The sequence below is a fragment of the Coturnix japonica genome, chromosome 5 (assembly GCF_001577835.2).
Source record: "Coturnix japonica isolate 7356 chromosome 5, Coturnix japonica 2.1, whole genome shotgun sequence".
Lineage (NCBI taxonomy): Eukaryota > Metazoa > Chordata > Aves > Galliformes > Phasianidae > Coturnix > Coturnix japonica.
Window position 1 is genome coordinate 23,197,296 of NC_029520.1, and position 17,023 is coordinate 23,214,318.

General features: G+C 45.5%; 2 protein-coding genes across 8 annotated transcripts in view; one reads left to right on the top strand and one right to left on the bottom strand.

The window, feature by feature from the left end:
• Positions 1-8,627, bottom strand: part of CDAN1 (codanin 1) — a 53,407-nt gene extending 44,780 nt beyond the window's left edge. For 6 of the 7 annotated variants that reach the window (XM_032445059.1, XM_015864683.2, XM_032445058.1 and 3 more), the window contains exons 1-7: positions 8,477-8,627; positions 5,931-6,631; positions 4,464-4,688; positions 2,445-2,635; positions 1,893-2,012; positions 944-1,022; positions 439-559 (exon numbers count right to left, since the gene is read on the bottom strand). In XM_032445059.1, the coding sequence (XP_032300950.1) occupies positions 439-559; positions 944-1,022; positions 1,893-2,012; positions 2,445-2,635; positions 4,464-4,688; positions 5,931-6,631; positions 8,477-8,572 (1,533 nt within the window). In that variant the 5' untranslated portion in view covers positions 8,573-8,627. Of the gene's footprint in view, positions 1-438; positions 560-943; positions 1,023-1,892; positions 2,013-2,444; positions 2,636-4,463; positions 4,689-5,930; positions 6,632-8,203; positions 8,327-8,476 lie in introns of those variants that run through there. The other variant, XM_032445060.1, reaches the window with a different exon arrangement.
• A 305-nt stretch (positions 8,628-8,932) lies between these two features.
• Positions 8,933-15,484, top strand: LOC107314900 (myb-related transcription factor, partner of profilin-like). Its single transcript, XM_015864702.2, has 2 exons — positions 8,933-9,433; positions 9,986-15,484. The coding sequence occupies exons 1-2, from the start codon at positions 8,953-8,955 to the stop codon at positions 10,642-10,644; spliced, it is 1,140 nt and encodes a 379-aa protein (XP_015720188.1). The 5' UTR covers positions 8,933-8,952; the 3' UTR covers positions 10,645-15,484.
• Positions 15,485-17,023: the final 1,539 nt, after the last annotated feature.

Sequence of the window (17,023 nt, forward strand, 5' to 3'; positions counted from 1 at the left end):
TGATCAGGAAACTCATTTTTCCAGACTGCAAGCTTTGTTTGCCTCAAAGAAGTCCGTAGCAATGAAACAAATTCACTTCTCCCCACCTACACTACAATTCAGCAACCAGACGGCCATTTTTCTGGGATTCATGTTGATTAGACACAAACATCAAAAGCAAAACTTGGCTCTGTCGAAGTCACCAGCTAAGGTCCACAACACTGGGGCAACCAGTAGCAATTCACAACTAACAGTCATGGCATTATGCAATTCATTCACTCAATGAGAAAAAACAAAAACCCAACAATTAAAAAACAACTTTCAAACAGTTCCCAAAGAAGACATGACAAAGAGACTCACAGAAGAAGGAATGAGAGTTAACATTAAGGCCAACATAAATAAAACGCCATCACCACAGAGGTATAAGACAGCATTCAGTTGAGGTCTGCCAATATTTACCTTGGCTGTGCTGTTTTCATATGCCTGCTTGAGTCTCTCGTGCAGGGTGGGAGAAAAACATGCAATCCGTTCATTTTCAGCCAAGAACTTCAGAGTCCCCTTTTCTAAATGGGAAATAATTCTGCCAAGACAACATCCATAAAACCCACAGACACAAATGACAGCATGATCAGACCCAAAGAAACGTTTATGTCATTCTTAAGAAGCCACCAAGTAAAGAGTTATAAGACCCAGTCACCCAGGATCAAATCTCACTGACATCTGCAGGGGCATTTTTTCTTATTGCATTCTTCTCATGACCTTCCCATTTCTTACAAAATCACACTGAAGACCAGCACAGAGAAAATTCACAGCCATTCAAATTTAAGCCAAATTTAAGTGTATTTTGAGGGAAAGTTAATATCTCCATGCCTGGAATTAGTAAAGCTCTAAGATCTAAGCACACTTGCTTCATCACACAAACAAGCTGAGGAAATAAAAAAAAAAAAAAAGCACCTCAACTCACTCATATTGATAATCCAAGACTTGAACAGCGAAGTAAACGCAATTGTGCACGCTTCGGAAGTGCTGTCTCCCTGATGCATCTAATGGGAAAAAAAGAAACATCTGACAACAGCACCTAACACAATTTATAAGCTAAGCAATCGATAATACGGTCTGGAGGAAAGAAGGAACTGCCATATCCAAAGAATAAAATGATCTTCCAGACCAGTATCCAGAAGTTCCTATCCCCTGGCACAAGAAAAATCCCCATCTCTCTGATACTAACGGCTACTAAATTGTTTAACACTCTATGGGACAGAAAAGATTCCTTCTCAGCTTTTTGGCCAACAGTAAGCAGAGCCAAACAGCAAGCAGACCAACTGCAAGCACCAATCAGCTGCTGCTGCTGATCACCTTATGTTCCTAAGCTCAGTCCTAAGAAGCAAAACTAAAGTTAAACAAATAGTTTTCTGAAGGGAAGTCTCATCTTAAAGCCACTCTCTGCTTTTCATACCTATATCAAACTACTGACTGTATCAAGAGTAAGTACAACTTTGCCAAAAAGTCAAATGTAACAATTATTTACCTATATTAGCAGGCCCTATGTGCCCACACCTGAGACCCAACTTTTAAGAAACACACAGCAAGACAACAACACTTTTGATCTGTAAGAACCAACGGAGAAGAGACATAACATATCTGCTCTTCTCTCTGCAAGTTTGTTTTAGCAAGATGTCGTAGGTACTCACACACAACAGTAGAAAAGTAGATTCAAACACAATCTAGAAACCCTGATCTATCATGCTAAAGAAATACTTCCCATACACACATGGCTTTTGTCAGCATCTCAGATGAGTCCCACTGTGCTTTTAAGGTATTGAATACTAACCTTTAGGCTACAGGCAACTTATCTACATCACATTATCATCATTCATGGAAGGACACCCTTTCCACTCAATTCTACTGCTTACCTTTACTTCCTTCATTGACTTCAAGGTCACTCTCTTCTTCCTCTGAAGCAGAAGTTCCTTTAGATGTTAACAGTTGCAGAACAAAAAAAAGCTCCAGGAAAATATTTGGTACCAGGTTTTCTGCAAGAGAAAAAATGTGATATGAGAGATGAATATTGTGATTTAACCTGTTTTAATGATTGAAGGCAAAAAGACAGACAACTGTTCTACAAAGTCTGTAAAGAACTCACTCCCCACACACAGCCACAGCATATATCAACATGCAAATACGTGTGAGGGAAGGGTTTTGTTGTTCAAATTTACCTCACCAGATAGGACCATGCAACTGCAGCCTCCTACAGGTCAAAGTACTGCAACACGTTCATCTACTTCCCTATATTTTTATGTAAAAACTGTTCATTTTAATAACTGAGATGGCATTGCTTATTCTTTTAGGAGTTATCTATACGCAGCAACTACGCCAGAACTTCTACTTGTTATCTGCCTTCTCCTCACACTGCATATATAAGCTCAGAGCTCACAGAAGGGTCAATCTCACATCTCAGTTGTCACCTGCTATACATGATGAGTAGAGCTGTGCCAGACACTCCAACTGTTTCTTGCAGGAAACCTTTGCAGGATCTGCGCAGGTCACCAGATGGCTTTCAGCAGGAAGGCTAGCACTGCGGGTGTAAGCGGGCTTAGTAGGAGTCCCAGGATCAGGAGATATCCCTGCAGAAGATGCCTGGTGCAGCAACTTGCATCTGAAATTCAAGAGCAGAAACATACCGGACGGCTTTAATGACACACAGCAACCATGTGGCCAGAAGAAACCTTTCCCTGCCAGCACAGCATGAAGGAAGTCCTGCAGTAACTAACCACATTGTTTCTACTGTCTAAACCAGCTTTTTGCATGGCAGTGCTAAAGAACCACATTCAAATTCCTTCTCTGATGATGCAGCCTGTCACTTTGGCCACTTGCATTATTGTTTCTTCTCATGTAATCTGGTATTTGTTAAACATACTGAACCTGTCCTTAAAAAAATAATATTGTCTATGTAATTTCTGACAGCTAGACACTGAAAAGTCTATGATAATGAAGTTCGGCTCCAGACTCACAGCTATATTTACAAGTAAACGATGCCCTGAGAAGAATCAATATGAGTATGTGGAAAGGCAATGCAACAACTGATGAAATCCTTTAACTACAAGTTGAGCAACAGAAGAGACAAACTACTTAAATTGATGAAATCTGAATGAATAACAACTACTCAGTTAAATACACTGGTATTGCCTAAAAAATGCCCGAGGTCACCCAAAATGCAAGAGCATACATAAGACACATGAGAAGCAAGAGAAAAGACACTAACAGCAATATGAAATGACCATTTAACATCCCAGTGAAACATCCAGGTCGGGAACATCACATCCACTTATGACCAAATTGTCTCGAGTAAAATCATTAAAAGCCACTTGAAAGGCTATGGGGAAGACACAAACATTTTTTATCACAGCCAAGAACTCTTTTGCTGGCCTAACCCTGAACAGCAAATAACATAACACAAATGAATAATAAATCAGTCCCAAAATGGAAGCAGAAAGGTTGTCTACTAACATCTGCCTTGCAATGAACATAAGCACTTGATCAATTAGAACTGAAAAAAAAAATCATGCTAAGCACTTCTTAAAACTACCACAGTGAGACTCCAACAACACAGTTACACTCAGCTTCATTTCTGCCTCAGTGTTGTCATCTTCAGCATGAATTTATCCCTTTGAGCCACTGCTCAAAAAAGAAACCCAGTTGGCTGGAGACTGTCTTATCTTTGCTGCTCACTTCCCATTGCTACTAAGGACACAGCAGCAGCTCCTAGCCCCAAGCACTAACCTTTTTATTGAAAGGACGATGGGCTAGATGAGATCACCTCATGGGTCCAGTCCAGCCCACGTACTGCTATTTCACCTAGTTTAGTTTATACAGATTACCAGAACACTGCAAGTGGAATTCAGACTGGAATACATGCTTCATTGAAGTGTACAAAGGTAGGTCTGAATCCTGACCGGTTCTGGTACAGACCCTGTACAAAAGGGAATTTGTGAGAAGCTGGTGGGTCTGTTCCAGTCTATTCTGGTCCCGGTGAACTGTAAGTTTGTGTTAGTTTGCCTAAATTCCACTGACATTTTCCCCCCACATGTGCACTGTTAACTCACTTTCTTCAAACTCAACAATGCCTTTCATGACAGATGAAGTCTTCAGATACTGCCTAATTACACCCGTTTAAACCAACACAATTCACCTCTACAACCTATGAAAAGCTGGACAGGAGACAGCCACACGTGCAAACCCATGAAAAAGCAACAGTAAGAAAGCTGTAAAGATTCCTGAAGACAAAATGAGTGCTGTCATTCCAGAGTTAGTACACTTTTAAAATTACAAGCATGAGCTAAATGCATTAATGTTTTAGACAAATTACAGTTTAAGCATCTGTTTTAGATATTCTTTTGGTCATTTCCACTCTGCTGTCAATACCACCTTCAGACAAGAGAACTAAAAATCAATACAAGCCATTCAACACCCTGTTCAGACTGTACCGTTCTTTCTTCAGCATCTCCCTCTCCTCTTGAAGGCTGCTGCTTAACACAGAAGTTGGGTTTCCCTCCTGTACAATGTTAAAGGCCTCAGGGCTTGACCCAGCCGAAAATCGAGCAGCTGGAGGCTGGCTGACAGGCGTTGAAGTGAAGCACATCTTTGGCTTTGAAAGAGGGCGTTCAGCACTCACAGGAGTTGGGTTGATGCGCCTTGATGGCTTGCTTTTGCTGAAAGAGTGAGAAAGGATTTCATTGGAGTCACCAAAACAACATTAGAAATTAAATCTCAAGACCGATACGCGTTAAACTCTTCCAAAAGAACCTAATGCTAAAATAAAACAGGTATCGAGTCAGCACTGTGAACTTCTAAACTTTGTCTGTAGGTACTGTCAGTACTCAAGGAGCTACGGACAGCAAAAAACAGCCTGCTGCCCCTTGCTGCCTACATGTGTAATTATCAACAGTGCACAGAACACTGACAGACTGACAAGCAGCTCCTCCAAACAACAATGGTTTAAAAGGACAGCAGATTAATTATTTTTGCATGAAATCAACTCACCAGCAGTTTCTAACGCAGCCACTAATAAACAAGCCACCACCATATCCCAGTAACGTGTTATCATTAAAGTTTAGGGGAACCTATTCTTCCCGCATAAGTTAGCTAGGCTGGACCTTCAGGAAGAGGCTCTGTAGTGCAGTCAGAGGCATCTCCCAAACAGATACAGAGACTATCAGTTTTCTGCTGGAATTTTACTTGTCCAACTAGAAAGTGACCCTTTCTAAGGCCAGTGCCTGGCTTACAGAGCAAACAGCCTGACATGAAAGTATTATATTTGCTAACAAAAGTTTTAAAGAGTGAAAAAATCAAAGAGAGTAGAGTGAGGCAACCACAAGACAAACAGTTGCCCCAAAGCAAAGGCAGTGTCATCAGGGAGAGTTGAGCCTGCTGAAGAGCAAAGTGAGTATGAGAACCATCCAGCTATTTGTCCACAACCACACGACACAAATGAAGCTACACACTGATATTTGTAACCAGAATTCACAGAACATCAACCCAAAAGCTTTTTTCCTTGCATCAGTAAAGCTGAAGAGCCTTCCAGGGCTGCACTTGATCAGCAATTGCTATTGTGTTAAGCAAGAAACATGAGGAGCTTAGATAATGCTGACTTGTTAGCAAATAGAAGGACAAAGATGCGTTCAGCTTTACAGCAGCTGGCCTGTGCACCGGCAAGCTGCAGGCACAACACAAGGGGCACAGAGGGTCGGAAGCTGACTGCCCGTAATAGCAATATTCCCCTGTGCGGCAGCAGTTACAAGGCTGTTTTGGCCAAGGAGAATGAGAAGTCAGCCCCACAGTATTGTCTGTGACAGCTTTTTTTGTATCTGGAAGTGCACAATAGAATGAGCCAGTCATGGAACAGCAACATGCAGCGCGATCCAAATAAGACAGCGAGGCAGACACACTCTTACTTTGTCCAGCCAGAGGCAGTACCCATGGGTGGGAACTCCTCTAGGTTGTTAAGGTTTAGCTGGCTGGGAGGGGATCTAGCAGTAACAAGAGGCACTTCAATCCGCTTCCTTCTCCCTCCACTCCACGATGCACTTTCACTCTTTCCATCTTCCTCTTCGGCCACAGACCGCCCCAGATCCCGAGCAACCTGCCGGCCAGAGGCACTGACAGAGCTGCCGCCCTTTCTCCTGCCCCGCCTTGCTGGCAAGGCCTCTGGTGCAGCAGTGAGGAAGCTCCCCAGGTTGGCCTTCTGAGCCGAGCGCTTCTCACTGTGGGTGAGCACAGGGCTGTACCCAAAGCTCGGGCTGCTACTGGACACCAAGCTGGGGAAGTCACTGCAAGGGCTCGACAGGTTTGACTCAGAAAAGGAAGAGGAGCTGCTGGATGCAGCAGCAGGAGAAAAGCTGGTGTCTGTGGCACAGGAGGTCACTGAAGTCCTTTGGGAAAAGAGCTGCACTCGGCTGCTAGTTGCATGGCCTGCTCTCCTTTCTGGTCCCGTCCTTTGGCTCCTGTGGGCCTTGGAATTGGGAGTTTTAGCAGGAGTGGAGGGTCCATTAGTCAGTATCTGGCTGGTCTGCTCTCTTAAGAAATTCAGCAGAAAAGGCACAAAATCTTTCTGAAGCAAACTGAGTGATACCAGCTTGTCGTGGATGTGGTTCTCCTACAAAAAAGAGGACAAAGCTTTAATATAAAATTGTTTCCTCATTCTTTCTTTTCACTTGTCTAGACTCATCTAGTATTGCAATACACAATAAAAAACAACACGGTATGTCAAAGTAGGCCAATACAACCCAACTGACCTCAGCACAAGTCATAAGCCCGAAAGCCAGCCTCCACACAGTCATTTTGGCAGCAGATTCCCAGTGGAGTCATTCACTTTGGCCTCCAGCTGAGAAGCAGCAGAGCTGTCCCCTGGAAACAGCAGTGACACTGGAGCTGCGGCCAGCAAGAGCCTGGAGCAACTGGCACCTCTGCGTCCAATGTTTCAAAGTAGGGCACAGATATTCAAGCAGCTAATTCGAACGTGAAAAACTAAAGCCTACAACTTCCCCATACCCTACTTATCCACAAATGCCACCTACGTCCACAGAGGGGTGCTATGAGAACAAGTGTTGAAGTACTTTGAGTCCTGCAGTGCTAAATATCAGATGACTTCAATTAAATATTTCCTCTCACTTGAGACCCCACAGACAATTAAAAAGACACTCATAGAATCAATACATTACAAACCCAAACAGGTGATGATCTTCCCAGGGTAACACGAGACAGACTTCATACCCCGTGCACAGCTCAAAGCTTTGTACGCTAGGAAAAGCGTGTTTTGTTCCTAACAACATACACATCCCTGTTTCCTCTCCATGGTACTCTGTGCCACTTCAACAACAGTAGAAGCAGCGCTCACAGGAAGCAGTCTGCTCCTTAGTAACATGAAAATAAGCATGACAGCACCACATCTCCTTAGTGAAGCCTGAGGCTGGCACAGCCTTGGTACAGGGCAGAATTAGCAGGCTAATTTGTGCAGACCAGGGCCAGCTGCACAAATTGCCTCATGAAAGCCAGGGCAAGATGTACTCTACCATTCTTTGGTTTCTAATCTGTGTTTAGAGAAGAGACAGCTTACAGTCTGCACGTGTAGCCAGTCAGCTCCTCAAACCTTTCAGAGCACAGCACATCTTTACTCCTCTCTCACTGTGCGAATTAACACAGGTGCACAGCCCTGCTGCATGCCACCAGCTCCCTGCCTGCTGGCCTTCTCACCGCACACACCACCTGCAGGGCCCGGCAAGGCGAACCCCCGCATGTGCCCAGCCCACAGCCTGCAGCTCGGAGCGGTCAGCGCCTCCAATTGCGTGTCAACTGCAGGCCCGTGCCTGCCGCCCGTAGGTTATGAAGTGCTGCACGCCGGGGACGCTGCTCCCTCCTTCCGACAGAAGTTTGAGGTGACAGCAGTAAGTTCCGATCTTAGAGGCGTTCTAAGGAACTCGGGCTGAAAATGCTTCATCTATAGATCTTGTTCTGCGAGTATCACTTCGGCATAAGCACTCCTGGTCAACGCGTGGTTATAAAGATTTGTACAACCACGGGAACCCCAATGCTCGGCACACGGTGCGTTACAGAGCTCCGTCTGCTCGGACCAGCAACAGGTCTGGGCACAGCACAGCGTGCACACAGGGACACGAGAAGCTCCCGACGCGCATTGAGACCCGGCGCCATCCCCGCTGTCTGGCTGTACCCGTGCCGGCCGTGCGGACTCACGGCGCCGCTTCCCCACCGATACGTCGGGACCCCGCGCTCCGCGCCGCTCTCGCCGCCATTCCGCCATTCCACCTCCGCCCTATGGCCCGGCGGGCAGTAGCGGTCCTGCGGCCCCGGCCCCGCCTTCCCACGTCCCGCTCGGCGGAGCTCTGCCCCCACGGGCCGCCCCGTTCCCCCACGGGCCTCCCCCGCGCTCCAAGTTTCCCGCTCGGCCGCGTTGCCCGCCCAGAGCGTGGCGGTGCCGCGTTACCTCTGCCGGGCGCTGCCCCGGGTCGCGCCGCAGCCATCGCAGCACGGCGCCCAGCGGCAGCTCCTCGCTCAGCAGCAGCTCCAAAACCGCCGCCATTCCCGGGCGCCTCGGCCGCGGCCGCCGAGCAGGCGCACAACCCGCGGCGGGGCCGGGCGGGGCGGGACGGCGGGGAATCCCGGCGGGGAGGGGGCGGGCGGGGGCGGGGCGGGCTCGGGCCGGGCCCGGGGCCGGGCCCCCTCCCCGTGTCAACACGCGGGGCACGGGGCGCCTGCGCCGGCCTGGCTCGTCCTTTCCTCTCATGCGCGGTGTTCCCTTCCCCGGCGGGGCGCGGGGCCCGGCCTAGCGGCGGCGGCGGCGCCCGCGGGCCGGGCCGGGGGAAGGGGCGGCGGCGCGCCCCCTCCGCCCCTCTCCACGGCGAGCCCACCGGAGGCGCGGTCCGCCGCCGCCCCCCCCCCCCGGCCCCCCGGCGGCGGAGGATGGCCGAGGACTCGCCCAAGCGGCGCAAGGCCAATTTTAACGAGGCGGAGACGGAGGTGCTGATCGAGCAGGTGCTGAAGCACGAGCGGCTGCTGTTCGCGGCGGGGCCGGGCCGCGCCTCCCCGGGCCAGAAGCGGAAGGTGTGGGAGCTGATCCGGCACAAGGTGAACCCGGTGGCCGCCTGCCCCCGCGACGTGGAGGACCTGAAGAAGCGCTGGCGGGACCTGAAGCGCCGCGACCGTAGCAAGCTGTGCCGCCTGTCTCAGGGCGGCGGGCCGCCGGGCCCCAACGCCGCCCTCGGCCTCGGTCTCCTCCTGGCCCCCGACGAGCTGCCGCCCGGCGCCGCGCCCGCCCGCCGCCACCACCACCATCACCACCTGCCCCCCCGCGCCTACGGCTCCCTGCTGCACGCCGAGGCCGTGCCCATCGTGGGCGGCATCGACACGCTGGAGCTGCCCGGCGCCGCCGTGGGGGAGATGGGTGAGTGCGGGGCACCGCCGGCGGCCCGTGACAGTACATGGCAGCGAACCTCCCGTCCCGGCGGCGCTAAGGCAGCCCCTCCTGTCCACCTTTGTAGATTCCGTGCTTGCAATTGCAAAAATAAAATGCCAACACGCAATCCTAGGCTGCCCCGAGTGCTGTGACTACGTACGGTTTTGTGTCCCAGAGAGAGGGGGCGTCAATGCGCTGAAACAGCAGCTGCAGTACCCAGGGACTCCCTGCAATCGGCGTTGCCGTGCACAGACGCAACGCACAGTAAATGTGTCTTTGGGGACCTGCGGCTTAGCGTCCGCAGTGGGGACAGTACGGGGATTACAATAAACAGCTATTCAATAAATGGATCTTTAGGGTTTTCTTCCCCCCGTATAGGGGTGATGTGTGTTCTAAAAGCACCAGAAAGTGCAGCACAAGCTGCTGTGGTGGGGTCTCGGTTCAAGGGCTGATGAGTGCGCTGAGGGGTAAAAACACACCTGACTGACTGTGAAGTTCCTCACTGACTGTCCTCTGCTTTTCCTCTCACCTCGTTTCTAGGGTTTAATGATGATCCTGGCCCATCTCATCAACCTGGTCTTGAGAAGATGAACCTAAAAGAAGAGATAGTGGTGAAAGTGGTAGAGCCGGAGGAAAGCTCTGAGGACATGGCAGTGGTCCCACCTAGCCAGGAGCAGCTGCCTTATCTGGGGACATCGGGTGGTGCTTCCTCAGGGAAGGTAAAAGCCAAATCAAAAGGCAGATCCCAGGCAGACCCAGTTGGAATAACTGAAGCAGACCTAGTGCAGATTCAGCAGACCCAGATGCAGGTGATCCAGTCTGGCTTTGACAGCGTCAACCACAACCTTCGGCTGCTGCAGCAAGGCATGCAGGATCTGAGTAACAGCCTCAGCATCATGGCGCATACACTTGTTGCTATCAAAAACGTCTACGTAAAAAACAACACTGGCCCAACTACGTACACCACCGCCTCTACACAGACCACAGCCGGGTACCTGAGCCCAGGCTCTCCCCAGGTTTCCCCCACTGAGGACAGAGGCCAGGTGCAGATGGCTGGGGGCAGCAGCAGGAGCAGCAGCTGCAGTTCCAGCTCTACATCCCAGGAACCAGGTCCTTCGGAGTTCCCCAGGCCCCCCCTGAGAACCATTAAGAAAGAACATCCAAATGGCTGCTACTACTTCTGCTTTGCAGACATGTAAAACTTGAATATATGTACAGTGACTGTTGTGTTAGGTGCTGTTGTTTGTTCTGCTCCAGCCTGTGACTTGAAGGAGCAAAGTGGACTCGCCCCCCACATTTTTCCCAGTGGGAAACATTTCTCTATAGGAGGTGGCATTAAACACTAAATACCAGTTCTGTTAATTCAGTTTCAACTGGCTAATGTTTTTCTGCTGTTCTCTTTATCCTCTTACTCTCTTAAAAACAAAACAGATTTATTTTGACTAAGACTCTTGTCTGTATTCTCCTTTGTTTAATGTGACCTTTTGGAAAATAAAAGGCATGAAATTTGGGTGCAAAAGTAACGTTATGGTTACTGACCAGCAGGAGCTGACTTACACAGGTTGCTTAGGTGTTTGTTTGTTTTTTTTAATTAAAGGAATGGCAAAATGAGCTGGTGCTTTTAAGTAGTTGCTTTTTCTAATACTTATAACATCAGGGCTGTTTGCTTGTTTGCTGTTGGTTTGGGGTTTTGTTTTTCTAAGTCTCAGCTGTGCAAGGAAGGTATGGCAGGAAGGGTCGGATACACCTGCCTCCCTGAGGTTTTAGGATTGAGCTGCTGCTGCTGAATGTGCTTCTCTAAATTCATACAGCATCGCTCCATTTGGCTGCTGTTCATTCCCAGCTTGCCAAATGCACCCTCTCAGAGGCATTTTGTTTTACTTCACTAGCAGAGCAGGCTATTTATTGTCATATTATTAAAATAGAGACATAGAGCAAAACCAGTAACTGATGAGTGATGCCTGGTTTTGATATGGAATAACCTTTCTTATGGCTTATAAACAAGCTCTATCTTCTTATTTTGGAGTTGGTATCACGTCACTTGAAATACTAAGAACAAAAAATGTTTCTGCGTTCTTTTACATGAAGTAGAACTTAGACTCGCTGTTAAATAAATTACAGAGGCTGATTCTGGATAGCAAAATGCTCTTGCATAGCCTATGAAGAGATGCTTTTATCTTTGCCTATCAGAGAGATACAGATGTTTCTGTTGCAAGAACTTTTAGCAGCGTAAGAACATGTAAACATCAGGCAAGGCATATCATTTTTATGGTCAACTTTGATAGAGCACTATGCTACACAAAAATACAGGACTAATTTCTTTAAACTCTAGGGTGGAATTATGGCTGTTTGTATTGAAATGTTATAAATCTGAGTGCTAACAGTAGCTGCGAGCAGGAGGGGATAATGCAAGGAATGCCCCTATCGCCAGTCATACACCATTAGAATAGTTACCTCAAAGCAAGCCTGTGCAGGAGTCTGTTTGAGCTCAGGATAGCTGGGTTTTAACAGGTTTCTTCTGAGGCACTGCTGAGCCAAGAATGGAAACAAATTTCTTAAAGAGGCCTTAAAGAACTATCTAAAAACAAAACAAAACCAACAAAAACAAACAAAAACAGTGGAAGAGGGTGACAAATCCTAACGCTGAGCCAGGTGCAGTTCAATTGCAGCCACCACATGGAATCAGCACAAGGGCGTTGCTCTGGAGGAGGTTCTTAGCTCCTTGTTTCCCTTATAAAAGGAGATGGTGTGAATGACAGCTACCACTACCTTACTCATAAACTGCTGGCATCAAAACCAGGATAGAGTTAGCTTCTTAGAAGCATTTATATTTCTACTCCTCAGCACAGATGGGATCTGTCAAGCAGTGTTTTCTGGTACCCTTCATTTCTGTTCTCATACACAAAGCAGCCTCTTAATACAGTTGTGATATCCCAGGTTGGGTTAGAAAAAATGAGTCAAGTTTACCTGGTCTTTTTGGGCAGCTGTTTGAGCTCGTCCAGGGTGCAGCGGCCAGTTCTTTCCTGCCCAATGTTCTTTCTGTATTTCAGTTCTTTCTTCAGTTGTTGATTCCTGAATTTCATTTACTCCAGCCTTTCTAGGGAAAGCTAGCTTGTGTGTGCTACACAGCTGTCTCACGTTTATGTTTACATGAGAGCAGGCTATAGTCCAGGTGCAGAGAAGTGCTGCAAGATTTCAAGAGCAGAGCCAGTGGGCTGTGTCTCCTGTGGTTGTGCAGATGGCAAAAAAAAACAACACAAAAGGTGCTTCAGAAATGAGAGCTCAGCACTGATCTCCTGTGCTGTTTCTTTTGTTCCAGCCTTGGATCTTCTTCAGTCTGTCAACTGTACAGCCTAGGTATGTTGAAGCCAATTCGAGACCACTCTCCCATCTTGGTTATGATCACTACTTACCATAGAATCACCAAGGTTGGAAAAGACCTAAAAGATCATCCAGTCCAACCATTCACCTATGACCAATAGCTCCCACTAAACCATGTCCCTCAACACAACATCCAATTGTTCATTGAAATGTTCTAGATGACTTAAGATACTGAGATATCTATCTCACCTCCAGTACAGAGCATGTATGTTTTTTATTTTCAACTTCCAATTAATACAGCTGGCTTTCTGTTTCTTTGTGTGCTTTTTCTGTTATCAAATGGTGGCTTCACTGGGAACACAAAGAGCACACACCCTCCAGAAGAACAACAGTACTTTTCTGGCTGCTCTTAACAGAACAAGGACAGAGCTGCCCTTTAATTTGCTTCACATACAGGTCATAACAGTGGCAATGCCAAGAAAGAGATCCAGGAACTTTCTCCAATTCTTCTAGACCTCCCTAGTAACCTTGTTCTGCTGTGCAACAAGCAAGCAGTGTTTTCCACAGCACACAAGGACTAAGACAAGCATGCATGTAGACTGCAAATATATAACTGTGATGACACTGTACTTTTATCTCGTTTTTCTAGAAAGAGGAATGAAAGGATCTTGGAGGGAACTAGAGCAACTGGTTAATACTGCATCTCCACACATAGCACAAACTGTCCAGATTCAATAACTTCAGTAACTTTTTTGCTATCTGCAGCTAAATTGTACTGCACAGAGAATGAGACTTTACAAGAGGCTGTAAAAGCTTGGTGTGAATGTCCAGACAGCTGGACAAATAAACTTATTACAGTGGCCTCTGGCTAAAGAAGAAATTATAATTTAGCCTGTTTAAGAATCCATAAGCATAGCTTGCTTGCTACACAAACAAGGCTAGGATCCACCATATCATATTACTAAATTGATCTGATCTGCCATGGCATTTGTTGTTTGGGTGAATGCTGAGAGAATAAACAAAGAACAAGAGAAAACAGAGAAGGAGATATTTAAGGTGGAGGGTTGAGTTGTTCCTAATGTTACTTATTACACAATACATCAATATACTAAACAGTAGAACTCCCATTGACCCAATCACTCTTGCAGTATGAGCATCAGCTTCTTTTGCAGTAGTACCAACACTTGCTTTTTGCTTTCTTACTACAGAAAACAAAGTTTTTCTCCATCTAATGTACAACAACAAAAAACAACTGAAAAAAAAATCAGTTTCATACAGTATACTTTGAACAGCAAAGTCACCGTACAAACACAGTCAAGGATTGAGGTTTTGCATGCTGAATGAATATTTTATTTATAACCAGTTTATAAAAATAAAATACAAAATAATTTGAAAACAAAACTTAAAACATTGTACAAAGCCTTGATATGGTACAAATGAGAAAATAAATAATTACACCTTTATGTACAAATGACCATTACAAGCACATCAACTCTTTACTGTTTTTGGGTGCCTGAGCAAACTTAAAAGAAAAAGAATGGCTTAAAATTTCCTAGGAGGGGAAAGAGAATTGCAATTATTGAGCAAAAGAATTTTGAAGGACTCGTTTGTCATGTTCAGTGGTAACGAACAACCTCAGAACTGCTTTGCACTTAATTTAATCATGATACAGATCAAGTACTTAATTCCTTATGGAGTGACAACATTGTATTTTTAGCTAATACACCAATTTCATCTTCGTGGTATTGCCTAGAGATTTTCAATTAGCAGCCATTGGTTTGCAGCTTCAAAAAGTCAGTACTTGTATGAAGGCATTGCTGGTGATTTTCTTATTTTAGCAGTTTGGATATTCATAGGAAAGCATTAGAAAATTTACACCTGTTTTCTCTCTCTCTCTCTCTCTCTCTCTCATACACAGTGCAAGTCATCTCTAGGTTGATTCTACAGAAAATCAGTTAGAGGTTCAAGAATCAAGTGTTGCATTCCAACCTAAGAAAGCAGAGGATGCAGAAAAGGCTGCAGGGCAATCATTCCAGATATCCAGTCATACCAGAGAGAAGGAAAAGATGTGAAATGGCCCCAAATCCCTTACTGCACCCTGTGTTAAACCTTTGTGACCTTGCCTGCCACAATGCAGATAAGGACTTGAAAGAATCTGAAGCCATGTAAGCAAGCTGGCCAACATTATGTACCTTAGGGAGCGAGCTGGTTTACTGCTACTAGAGCTCCCTTACGTAAAAATTAGGTCACAGATCAAGTGATCTCAAAATAAAATAAGCATCTGTAACCAATTAATACTAGCTGAATTCCCAAAGCCAGTTGGGGACTATAAGAATCCTGTACGAGTAGCCCACCTGCAGTAATGTTTTCAGAAGAAATGGTGGACTCAGTGCTCTTGGCCTAAGCTGACTAACAGCAGCAATTCTTACAGAAAATAAGGGATCAAAAAGCAAGTCATGTCACAAACTTTACTAAAATTATGCATTTTCCAATTTAAGAGTAACCACAAACGCAAGATGTAGAGTGAATTTATTCCTTTCCTAAGCAGGAAAAAAAAAAAAAAAGCTAAAGAAAACTAGTCTCTATTTTAATGAAAGTTTCACTTGCACAGGAACAGAAAGGATCCAAGTTGTTTATGTGAACCGGGGAGAAACAAGAGCAAAACACAGGCTAACATTTGCACTACAAAAAAAAAAAAAAGGCATTGCTCAACACTTAGAGCAGAAACTTCAAATCCACATTCATTATTTGTACGTACAAATTTGTGCGTTTAAATTTTGCATTGCACTAGTGGGAATCCTGACATACTTGAAACAAAACCAGAGAGAATTTCACCCAGGCTTTTGGCATCTAAATTAACCACTCAGCTGGAACTCTCTTCATAGGAAGGAACAGGGTATAGAGGTCTTGTTGCATAGCACTGCAACTAAATTCCCGTTCCCTGAAAGACAATTTCTCTATCACAACAGTAGAGAAAACCAGCAAGTCCCTGGAAGCTCTGGGTACCCCCTGCAGCCCAGGTTCAGCTTCCCCGCTGGACTCTGTGGGTCGCAATTTCCTTTGTGCTAAATTTGTTGTGTCAGCTACATGGTTGTTTCTATTAAAGAAATCACCCAAAAGGAAAATACATGACTCCTAGAGACAGCTCACATAAATGCCAGCTGTTGTAGAAAGTTAGAAAAGCAACATCTGTTAATCCCACAAAAGTATAAAGTTCTTGAAGTGTTGTCACTGCTCCTGTTATAAGAGAGGATGTGTTACCAGCAATGGGGAGTAAAATCAGCCTACATGCTCAATCCTGAAAGGCTGGAAAAATTGCCAAGTTAATATTGTAGACTTTAAAATAATACATTCTTCTTCAATTCTTCCTTATAAACGCTCAGAGGTTAATATTAAAAATCTAGTTACTTAAACCATCGTCAAATGAAGCTTGTTGCTACTGCGATTAAATAAACTTTTCAGCATTTTGCAACATCCTAAGATGATTCCAGGTAGTTATTATAGAATCTTAGCTGAATTTTATAACATTTCTCCTTCATAAATGTTACATGTTGGGGAGAGGAAGACTGGCTTCAAGTGGATAGCTGAGGTATCCTTGTGTGAGGTGAGCGTGTTTACATGGTTGCACATATTGGCTACAAACATCATAATCCACACCTATGGACTGCACAGAGCCAAAACACTGAACCTTGCTTCCTTTTACCAAAGTAACAAGCAACTGCAAATTGTGAACAAGACATATCAGCCAAATCAAAACAACAAACAAAATCCTTCAGTTTGCTGCCTACTTGGTTTGCTCAAAAAATTGAATAAAAATATTCGGCTAGTTGCAGAAATGAATGAGCATCCAAAGCTTTCAACAGTTAAAGATGGGAATCATAGGTAATTGTCAAGGCTTTTATTTATACAGTTGGTGGTTCTCTAACAACCCTTTAGGGTAGACAAGCATATGGAGAATGCACTATATGGGATCACGGTTTTAACCTAGACACCTGAGATCCCTCTCGCTCACTGGCATTGTACAGACAGGCATGGCTCTCACCACCTCGCAGAATCCTTCCTGCATTAAAAAAAGAACAGCCTACTATCAGTATATTCCATGAGTTAGTTATTGAGTTCATTAGTGAGTTTAAGCTCCCTTCTATTCTCTTATTCCTTTCTGGAAGATTCCTCTCTCATTTTTAACATACATACAAAAACTGGAGGCAAGTATTCCTGTTCTGCAACTAGACCTTTATAAAACATTGAAATAACCAT

Excerpts from the sequence above, each read along its gene's own strand:
- LOC107314900 (XM_015864702.2), top strand. The coding sequence starts at position 8,953 with ATGGCCGAGGACTCGCCCAAGCGGCGCAAGGCCAATTTTAACGAGGCG. Across the intron at positions 9,434-9,985 it reads CGCCGCCGTGGGGGAGATGG|GGTTTAATGATGATCCTGGC; the intron begins GTGAGTGCGGGG and ends CCTCGTTTCTAG.